General features: G+C 41.0%; 1 protein-coding gene across 1 annotated transcript; it reads left to right on the top strand.

The window, feature by feature from the left end:
* The first annotated feature begins 6,951 nt into the window (after positions 1 to 6,951).
* On the top strand, positions 6,952 to 11,043 carry LOC123131692 (mannosyltransferase APTG1). Its single transcript, XM_044551367.1, has 9 exons — positions 6,952 to 7,247; positions 7,454 to 7,571; positions 8,022 to 8,126; positions 8,222 to 8,544; positions 8,853 to 9,134; positions 9,225 to 9,405; positions 9,598 to 9,749; positions 9,859 to 10,021; positions 10,682 to 11,043. The coding sequence occupies exons 1-9, from the start codon at positions 7,012 to 7,014 to the stop codon at positions 10,766 to 10,768; spliced, it is 1,647 nt and encodes a 548-aa protein (XP_044407302.1). The 5' UTR covers positions 6,952 to 7,011; the 3' UTR covers positions 10,769 to 11,043.
* Positions 11,044 to 11,351: the final 308 nt, after the last annotated feature.

Here is an 11,351-nt window from a genome sequence, read left to right as displayed (position 1 = left end):
CTCGAATAGTCCATTTGGTTAACTGGAACGCTTTCATGACTTGGCACGTGTGGGTAGCCATTATTGTTGTCCTTAAGTGCATGTGGTCGTCGATTTATTGATGTGTTTATAATCAAGACAATGGTACTTTCATTAACCGATAACAAACCTACTTTGATTATGCTAACGAAACTGAGCTTAGCATCATTAATGCTAATCGCCCATCGGTTTGTTTCCCTTTGTTAGTAATGGCAAATGACATTTGACAAACCAAAGATGAATTAATAGCTAACAGACATGGTTGCTCAGAAAGGCGACAAAACAATTGAGCACAGTTACTACACCACGTCAATGCTTGTACCTAACGCGTCTTTTATCCTAGCCTACGGTTGCCCGAGATCGTTCATTATCACCCTCATAATTCATGCCGTACACTTAAGATATATCGGCCAAAATCACTTCCCGCGCATCACAAACTTATCCACAAGTGCACAGATGTTGGGAGCACTTATAGCCTAAAGCCAAACTTTGCGTCTCCTCATCTTCTCTCAAATTTTCTATGTTTGGTTTGAGCCAACCTTACAAACAATTTGGCTAGCCGGTATTTTATCCAAATGTGTGGTTGCGCATTTTTGGTCGATGTTTGTAGGAAAGAAAACAAGGTTGCTATGGAGCATGGGTAGCCATCCAAGAAGGAGAAATTTATTAATCTTTTATTTTAGTGGACATGAGTATCAGGTTGCAAGATAATGTTGACATGTATACAAAATTAAAAGCTATGTCTGAAGGAAATATGCTCTAGAGGCAATAATAAAGTTATTATTTATTTCCTTATATCATGATAAATGTTTATTATTCATGCTAGAATTGTATTAACCGGAAACATAATACATGTGTGAATACATAGACAAACAGAGTGTCACTAGTATGCCTCTACTTGACTAGCTCGTTAATCAAAGATGGTTATGTTTCCTAACCATGAACAAAGAGTTGTTATTTAATTAACGAGGTCACATCATTAGTTGAATGATCTGATTGACATGACCCATTCCATTAGCTTAGCACCCGATCGTTTAGTATGTTGCTATTGCTTTCTTCATGACTTATACATGTTCCTATAACTATGAGATTATGCAACTCCCGTTTACCGGAGGAACACTTTGGGTACTACCAAACGTCACAACGTAACTGGGTGATTATAAAGGAGTACTACAGGTGTCTTCAATGGTAGATGTTGGGTTGGCGTATTTCGAGATTAGGGTTTGTCACTCCGAGTGTCGGAGAGGTATCTCTGGGCCCTCTCGGTAATACACATCACATAAACCTTGCAAGCATTATAACTAAGATGTTAGTTGTGAGATGATGTATTACAGAACGAGTAAAGAGACTTGCCAGTAACGAGATTGAACTAGGTATTGGATACCGACGATCGAATCTCGGGCAAGTAACATACCAATGACAAAGGGAACAACGTATGTTGTTATGCGGTCTGACCGATAAAGATCTTCGTAGAATATGTAGGAGCCAATATGGGCATCCAGGTCCCGCTATTGGTTATTGACCGGAGACGTGTCTCGGTCATGTCTACATTGTTCTCGAACCGTAGGGTCCGCACGCTTAACGTTACGATGACAGTTATTATAAGTTTATGCATTTTGATGTACCGAAGGTTGTTCGGAGTCTCGGATGTGATCACGGACATGATGAGGAGTCTCGAAATGGTCGAGACATAAAGATTGATATATTGGAAGCCTATGTTTGGACATCGGAAGTGTTCCGGGTGAAATCGGGATTTTACCGGATTACCGGGAGGGTTACCGGAACCCCCCGGGAGCCAAATGGGCCTACATGGGCCTTAGTGGAAAGGTGAAAGGGGCTGCCATGGAGGGCTGCGCGCCTCCCCCCCTCCCCTAGTCCTATTAGGACTAGGAGAGGTGGCCGGCCACCTCTCTCTCTCTTTCCCCCTTGGAGTCCTAGTTGGAATAGGATTGGAGGGGGGAGTCCTACTCCCGGTAGGAGTAGGACTCCTCCTGCGCCTCCCTTGCTTGGCCGGCCAGCCCTCCCCCTCTCATCCTTTATATACGGGGGCAGGGGGCACCTCTAGACACACAAGTTGATCCTTGGTGATCGTTCCTTAGCCGTGTGCGGTGCCCCCTGCCACCAAATTCCACCTCGATCATATTGTTGCAGTGCTTAGGCGAAGCCCTGCGTCAGTAGTACATCAAGATCGTCACCACGCCGTCGTGCTGACGGAACTCTTCCTCGACGCTTTGCTGGATCGGAGCCCGAGGATCGTCATCGAGCTGAACGTGTGCTAAGAACTCGGAGGTGCCGGAGTAACGGTGCTTGGATCGGTCGGATCGGGAAGACGTACGACTACTCTACGTTATGTGATCGCTTCCGCAGTCGGTCTGCGTTGGTACGTAGACAACACTCTCCCCTCTCGTTGCTATGCATCACCATGATCTTGCGTGTGCGTAGGAAATTTTTTGAAATTACTACGTTCCCCAATAATGTCTAGATTGTACATAAACTAAACATGCATGCATCCTTCGCCTAGAATCATAGTTGCTTTTGGTGTGATCTTGAGCCTCACGAATCATCTCCTCCCTTCATGGATGGTGCAGACAATGTGTTTTGGTTTATGATAAGGTTTTCCTACCAAAACATTGGCTAGCTGGAATTTCGGCCAGGCTTTTGTTTACCCTAGGTTGACCAACATTGGCATGGAAAAATTAGAAAGGGGGCATTACCACGCCAAAAGGTAGGCAACCATCATCCAACACATGCAAGTCTTTCGGCCATGAATAACAACTTGTTAAGGTGCACTTTAAACACAATCCCGAACACACCTTAAATTGTGCAGTTACTTCTTCATGTACTAGATGGTCATTGACGGTGTAACAAACCAGGGATGGCTCATCTCCGAGGAGCCCGGTAGTAGGCATGCCCAAGGGCCCATGAGGCCCACCACGTGACTGGCGACATGAAGGAGCTCGGAGGGGAGGGAAGGCGCATAAGTCGGCAGTGGCCTAGATCGCATCCCCTCTTTGTAAAACCCTAGGCCCTCAATGTGCATGTAAGGTGGAGGCTACGAGGCTCTCATGCCCACCTATTCTCATGGACTAGACTCTCGGTAGCACTTCATACACTCCATCGTAGTCCCTCTCACAAGGTATACCCACCATGAATAACAATAGAAAGCAGTGGAAGGAACGATATAGTTGACTAGAGGGGGGGCGAATAGGCGACTAACAATTTTTAGCTTCTTTTAACAAATTAGGCTTAACCGCAAAACAGGTTGTCTAAATACAACTAGGTGGACAACCTATATGACAATCACAACCAATGTTGGGGATATCGCTTATCGGGAACTTATCGGTCGACCCATGATAAGAGGTAAATCGGCCAGTTTATCGGCATATCAACCAATTTATCACCATATCGGATGATTTATCGGCGGTTTTATCTTATCGATGAGACACGGGTATGCGATAAATCGGCCGATATATCGGAATATCGGAAGATATCTTGAACAGTGATCACAACAAAAACAACAACACAACCAAGCACAAGATAGAACATGATATAAGCTTGCACAGGGTAAAGGTTAGAAGTAACCAAAAGTGGAATAGGTGGAGATAAGGATGTGTTCCCGAAGTTCCTTCCCTTTAAGGGGAGGTATGTATCCATTAGAGCGGTGTGGAGGCACAATGCTCTCCAAGAAGCCACTAGGCCATTGTATTCTCCTCACGCCATCGCACAATGAAAGATGTCGTGATTCCACAAGTGGTGCACTTGAAGACGGCAATAGAACCTTTACAAACAAGGTTGAGACTCTCTCCACAACTTAATTAAAGGCTCCCAGCACCACCATACAACTTAATGGCAATAAAACGTGGTTCCGAGGTGGCCACTTCTGTCTAGGGTGCCCAAACACCCAAGAGTAACAAGATCCGCAATAGATTAGCGGGGGAATCAAAATTCTCTTGATGGAAGTGTAGATCGAGGCCTTCTCGTCCAAATCCTAGAGCATCAACAAGTTTTGATGGCTAGGGAGGGAGATCAGGCGAATTTGAACTTTAGGGCAACAGTCGAACAATGGAGAAGAAGTAGGTCTTCCTGGGGAAGAGGACCCCTTTTATACAGCATGGATCCAAATAAGCCCCTACTGAATAGCGCATAAACTAGGTTTTAAGCTTCTATCACTCTCGTAACTCATCATTTACTTATGAAATCCCGCAATGCCTTCCTCTAGGCCCAAGCATGGTAATGTGTCATGTAGTCGACAGTCACACGGCACCACTAGACGAAGAACAACATAAGATATCATCATAACATTGAACGAAAACCAACTTCACATGATTACTTATAACAAGACTTCTCCCGTGTCCTCAAGAACAAACGAAACTACGCACAAGTCATATTCATGTTCATGATCATAGGAGATAAAATATATCATTAACAATCTGAACATATGATCTTCCATCAAATAAACCAACTAGCATCAACTACAAAATGTAATCAACACTACTAGCAACCCACGGGTACCAATATGATATTTTGGGACAAAGATTGAATACAATAGATGAATTAGGGTTTGGAGATGATATGGTGCTGGTAAAGATATTGATGGAGATGAGTCCTCCCATGATGAGAGGAACATTGGTGATGACAATGGCTTTGATTTCCCCCTTCTGATGGGAAGTATCCCTGGCGAAATCGCTATGCCGGAGAGCAAAAGTGCTCCTGTCCAGCTTCTGCCTCGAGACAGCAGCACTTCATTCCGAAAGTCTTTTTTTTTTCTATGGCAAATGGCTTCATATAGGAGAAGGTGGGCCTTGGAGGCCTGCTGGTAGTCGATCTTTTCTGCATTTTTCCATTTTCTTTGTTTTATTTTGTTCTTTCCTTTTTTCATTCTTTTTTGCATTTTGTTTCTTCGTTTTTATTTTGTTTCGTTTACGGTTTTCCTTGTTTATTTTATTCCAGCATACATTTTCCTAATATGTGATAAATATTTTCTCTATACACATTTAACATTTTTATTTTTTAGATAGATTGATTTTTCACTATATTTATATTGAATATTTGGATTTTGTTGCTTCATTTTTAATATTTTTTTGCATTTCTTTTGTTGTTTTTACATTCTTTTTTTATTTTGTTGTATTTTTGGGTTTTCTTTGTTCTTCTGGTTATTATTCTTTATTTTTTTGTATATGTCAACAACATTTTTCTTATACTTGTCGAACATTTTCCCAATACAAATTATATGTTTTTGTAATCCATGGTCAACATTTTTTCTATACATAGTTTTACCATTTTTAAAGTACAAGATTGACATTTTTTTAATATATGGTCATAATTTTTTCTATACATTTTCAACATTTTTTAATGGTTGATTATCAGTTTCTAATGATATTAATTTTTTAATACATAGTCAACATTTTCTCACAGAAATTAACATTTTCCAAATGCTTGACTAAAATTTTCAAACACTTGTTCAGTTTTTTTTAAATTCTTGATTAACATTTTTATATGCATGATCAAATTTTTACATCAGTTTTTAATACACAGTCAACATTTTTCTATACACATTTAGCATTTTTCAAATGCTTGATTAACAATTTTTCAAATGCTTGTTCAACATTTTTTCAATGCTTGACTAAATTTTTTATATAAAATAACCAACATATTTCTTTATTATTCTAATACATGTTCAATTTTTCTATACACATTTAACATAACACAAATGCTTGATTAACATTTTTCAAATACTTGTTTTTTTTCAAAATGCTTGATTTACAGTTTTTATACACATGATGAAAACAATTTGTCATTTTTTAATATATGATTGGATTTTTCTCTATACACATTTAACATTTTTTTCAAATGTTTGATTAACATTTTTCAAATACTTGTTCAACATTATTTCAAATGCTTGATAACATTTTTTAAATACGTGATCAAATTGTTTCATGCAAATTTTAGTTTTTTGCATATATTTTTCGCATAGGTGATAAACATTTTCTCTAGATACATTTAACATTTTTCAAATGCCCTGATTTTGTAATTTATTTATTTTGAATATTTGGAAGTGCAAACAAAAGAAAAAAACAAAGCAAAAAAAGAGACATATTAGCGCGCCTGGGCCAGCCCAACTCGCGAACCTGACTTCCGCTTGAAGGGTAACCGGTCCGCATGAGGCGGCGCACCAGGGAGTGTGAGGTGCTAGGGTTGCGAGACTGCGAGGGGTGAGTGATTCCGTATCGTCCGTCTAGTTTTGCGGTCTCACCTCATTCCGCATCTGGTCCAAAAATTCGGATGAGCGTTCCATATGTCACGCGAGAACAAGGCCTGGGAACAGGTCGGACCCATTGCGTTCCAGTGTTTGACTGCAAACGTCTTAGTGCATTTAAAACAAATAAAGTAGGGAGAAAAATAGCGCATGCGACATTCGAACATCAGTTTTCGTACTTCCTTCCAAGCTGCTGGTAGGCACTAAGACAGAATGGAGTTCACGTTAGTTTAGAAGGGCAGAAACTATTTGAAGGAAATACGTCGGGTTTCCACTTACTTTCCTTTTTTTTTAAAGTTTTTTCTCTTGTTTTCCACTAGTTTTTCTTTGTTTCTTTCTTTGTTTTTACTGGTTTTTTCTTTTTTCTTTGATCTTCTTAGGTTTTATTTGTTTTTCCTTCATTTTTCTTGAGTTTTCTTTCTTTCTTTCTTGTTTTCATATATTTTTCCTTTTGATTTTCTCCATTATTTCACTCTTTTCCAATACACATTATTGTTATATATCTAATACATTTTTCTAATACATGTTTAATATTTTTCTAATACATGTGTACTCTGTGGGATCCGCGCTGGTGGGCTGCCCATCTCGCTAGCCCTTTCAGCGAGTCAGAACGGGCCAATCGAACAGCCCATGCGGCACCATCCTTCGTTCCCGTACCGGCCCATGCATCAGCCTCACCAATCCCCCCGTCCTCTGCTCGCAGCCGCGCCGGAGAAGAGACCGAGAGTGCCGCCGCGATGAGTCACCGCAGGCGACCTCACGCCCTCGGCCCGCCGCCTCCCCCGGAAGAGGGAGGAGGAGATGCCTCTCCGCAGTCGCCGGGGAAGGCGCCGCAGATCCGGCCGTGGCCGGAGCGGCGGGTGCTGGCGCTCGCGCTGGCGTTCCGCGCGGTGAACGCGCTGCTGGTGCGCACCTACTTCAACCCCGACGAGCACTGGCAGTGCCTCGAGGTCGCCCACCGCGTCGCCTTCGGGTAAGCTCGCCGCCGGCTCATGCCCCCCATCCCGCGGGTGCTAGCCACGCTAGCCGGATCGGGATCGGACGACCCTGTCCCCATTCAACAGCGCGAGACAGTCCCGTTCCGCTATGGGATGCCCCGTCCTCTCGGCTCTCGTTCATCCTGCAGTTTCGATGCTAGATTGCTGCCGCGTTGGATGATTTTGGCTGCTGCTCTTGCAGGTACGGCCACCTCACCTGGGAGTGGAAGCGGGGCCTTCGAGGCTACCTCCACCCGCTCATCTTCGCCGCCCTTTACAAGTTTCTGGCGTTTCTCCACCTCGATACCCCGTGGTTCATGGTAATTACCCCAGCATTTTTGAAATGAAACCGATAGAGTGTCTGTGCTAGATATATTTTTGAGCAAATATCACTTGGAGGGGAGAAATGTGATTTTTAGTCACAAGTCATGGGGAGCTTGAACTGTCGGTGAACATAGGTTCTGCTATTCTAGCGGTAGAATGAGAGCCATGTCCAGGAATACGAGACCTCAGTTTGAATAGGCTATGTTCGGTAAGAGGGTAATTACATTCCTTATTCATTTTGTTTTCTGTTGCCAATGTCGCCCAGAACATACAGAATGTGTATTCTATTTCTATTGATTATAGCTAGTTGGGTAGCGGATTTAATATGGCTAGTAAACCTCTGCCCAGATACCCCCTTCCCCACCCTCTCCATCGTAACTTAGCAGGTTTACCATTTTCCACATATAGGGAGCATGTTCTTATCCATTTAATCGCTTCTTTTGTAGGTGATGGCTCCACGGCTTCTACAGTCAGTATTTGCAGCGTTTGGAGATCTATACTTATATAAACTCTCCAAACTTATTTTCAACGAGCATGTTGCCCAGTGGACAGTATCCTTAAACTCATCTGTGTTGATATAATTTCACTTTCACGAGTAACTATTGCAGTTACCTGCTGGATGGCGTCCTTAACAAATCATTTACAGTTATTTTCACAGTTGGTGAACTGGTTCATGTTTTTCTGCATTACACGGACTCTATCAAACAGCTTGGAGACAGTTTTGACTGTGGCTGGACTCTATTATTGGTTTATTGCAATCGAGTCTTCCAAGGGAATTTCAGTTATTTCAAAGCAGAAGGCCGCCAGCTACCAAAGTGCTCATTCAAGAAAAGTGGCACTACTCATAGCAGCCTTGGCCTGCGCCATTCGGCCAACAAGTGCCATAACATGGTTGTATGTTGGTCTTTTGGACTTCATTTATATAAAATCGAAATGCCGATTTTTGTTTCTTGAGGTCATTCCCATAGGGTAAGAAGTCATCATTAAACTCATGTCATACTTGGTAGACTCTTTTATTATGCCTTTCCTGTATCGTTTCTTGGTCTGTTTCACTGGATTTGGGTGGGTGGGGAGGTGCAATTTTCGTAGGGTAGCAGCAAGACAGATTGCTTATAGTCAGAGTTGTAAGATGAAGTGGTAAAAATTTAGAATGTTATATTGTCATTAGTTATCTTTATTGGCAACAGTCACATCTTTCTTCTTTTGGTTCCTTTTTTTTCCTGTCACAACTGACAAAACTTCCATGCGAAATTTCTTGTTGTTTCATATTTATGCAGGGCCATTGTCCTTGCAGCAACAACATTCCTTGATTGGTGGATGTATGGTTCCCGGGTCATAGTGCCACTTAATTTTTTGAAATTCAACCTATTTTCTTCAGGAGGAGATTACTATGGAACACACGTCTTCCACTGGTATTTCACCCAAGGTTTTCCATCTATGATTTGGACGTTCTTACCACTTTCAGTTTTTGGGGTCATAAAGTCTCGAGAATGGAGGCTTTCAGGTCTAATTGCCTGGGTATTAGGTGTTTATAGCATACTTGGACACAAAGAGTTCAGGTATTCGCCTCTTCTCATTAGTGTATACCGTTCTTGGAATCAACTAATATCTTCTTTATTCACACTCATATAATAGATTGGATACCACAGGTTTGTTCTTCCAGTGCTACCTTTAGCGTTGATGTTCTCGGGTTACTTCTTAGCTGCAATTTCACAATTCAAGGGTAAAAATCTGCATGGGAAAAGATACTTTTCAAGGTTGCAACTTTCTGTTATTCTTCTCATCATAACCAATGTTCCAATGGCCTTATATATGTCCCTGTTCCATCAAGTAAGCCCTTCTCTTTGTGTGTATGTGTCAACATTGCCTTGTTTTTGATGTTTATCGTATTACTTTGTACGGAAAACTTGTTCTATGGAATACTTTGTTTCGCTGTTACCTCTGATTAGTTTTCCTTTCCAAGATCTTTTTTCACCTGTTGATATGTTCTTATATAGCTATCTGCAATTTTTGTTGTGGCAGAGAGGAACTGAAGATGTCATGTTTTATCTATCAAAAGAAGCCCATAATGAAAGAGTTAAGGGTGTCCTCTTTCTCATGCCTTGCCATTCGACGCCTTATTACTCTACCTTACATAGCAGCCTACCTATGCGCTTTTTGGACTGTACTCCCAGGTGGTTGTCTTTTTACTCTTTCTAGTCAAGTAGATTTGATATTTGATGTTACTATGTTGTGCCAAAGGACATAGTCAATGACCCCTGACTTAATTTTTCATGTTCTCAGTGATAATAAAGGGACCCTGGATGAATCAGACCGTTTCCTCATGAACCCACTTGATTTTGTGGGTGAGGTTTTTGGAAATCTATCTTCCTTCAGTCACATTGTGTTATTTGAATCTGAAGAAAGACATGTTATTCAGTTGCTTCTGCGCGATTCCTTTCAAGAGGTAGTATGCCATTTCACCTTAGTAACAATGTCCTTTTCTTTTTGAGAAGCAAATGCTCATTTTTGTTTACGCATTAGCAGTCAAATTACACTCATAGCAAGCACAACTTGAAAGGAAGGCAGGCAAAGAACCATACCATATACTTGCTTCAACAAATATGATATTGACTACCCTTTTCTTCTACAAGGGCTACAATCTAGCTGGCACAGTTAAAAAAAGAAAACTATTGTCAAAGAGAGGTCATACTTGAATGTTTGTCCTTTTCTTGTGAGGTTCAGGTGGATTTGAATAGCACGCACCTATAGTCCTATTCCTAAGAACATTATTTTCTGGCTTCCTAGAAAGTATTTCTTATGAAATGGTGATAATAAGCATAAAAGTATGTAACCTGAGTTTCCAATTGCTTCTACATTGTGAGCATTGTCTTCGCCAAAGAGAACAGTCTTAGTTTCCAAAATTCTTAACAGTAAGTACCATTAGGATATCATTTGTTGTAATTCTCATAGTTAATTGTTTATCACAATTATTGTTACATCTCTTTCAGTGAAATGGATGAGCCGTACTACATTGCACGATCAGTTTCAGTTTTATACTAAATGCCATTTTTTTCCTTTCTTATCTCGTTGATAAGGACTCATTAACATGTGTCATGGTTGACAGGTTAGGAGGTTTTTCCATTCCCACTTCAAGATTGACAGAGACCTTCAGTCGTCTGTTGTTGTATATTCGCGGAGGGATGTGCTATGATTGCTTTTGCCGAGAAAAGCTTGTTACCCCATCTAACAACCTCTGATTGTGTTTCACAGTGTTTTAGTTTGTTATTTCTGAAATTATCTGTAACACTATTGGATACTAGAACTTGGCAATTCTTATGGTTTTTTACCCCTCCGACATGTTGTGCCGATCCTTTTTGTATGGGTCAGATTTTGTATAACAACATGGAACATGCATAAGAAAGTCTCCATATCCATGATGCACTTCTAAGATGAAAAGCTAGAAATGGCAGTATTTCCTTGAAGCAATGACTGATAACAAGAGTGAGGTGCGTGGCTTGTTCATCACTTATTTTTTATTACCACAAAGTGACCATTACCCAATTAACAAAATATATCTGAAAAATACATGCCATGTACAAATCCCCCCCCCCCCCCCCCCCAATTTTTTTTTTGTTTCTAGCCTTTTGTTGGCAGCATAAGTGCACAAGGCACACAATCTTATCCATTTATGCTCTGATTTATTGGTTTCTCCAGACATATTTTTGTTATTTATCTGAAAGGTTTAATACATCATCTTAATGCACAAATGGCATGCTGCTTATGCTTAGTGAAAG

Source organism: Triticum aestivum, chromosome 6A, assembly GCF_018294505.1.
Source record: "Triticum aestivum cultivar Chinese Spring chromosome 6A, IWGSC CS RefSeq v2.1, whole genome shotgun sequence".
NCBI classification, from domain to species: domain Eukaryota; kingdom Viridiplantae; phylum Streptophyta; class Magnoliopsida; order Poales; family Poaceae; genus Triticum; species Triticum aestivum.
This window is presented reverse-complemented; position numbering and strand designations above follow the sequence as displayed.

Coding starts and splice junctions, on each gene's coding strand:
- LOC123131692 (XM_044551367.1), top strand. CDS start 7,012: ATGAGTCACCGCAGGCGACCTCACGCCCTCGGCCCGCCGCCTCCCCCG. Junction 7,572..8,021: donor TCGATACCCCGTGGTTCATG/GTAATTACCCCA, acceptor CTTCTTTTGTAG/GTGATGGCTCCACGGCTTCT. Junction 9,135..9,224: donor CTTGGACACAAAGAGTTCAG/GTATTCGCCTCT, acceptor TGGATACCACAG/GTTTGTTCTTCCAGTGCTAC.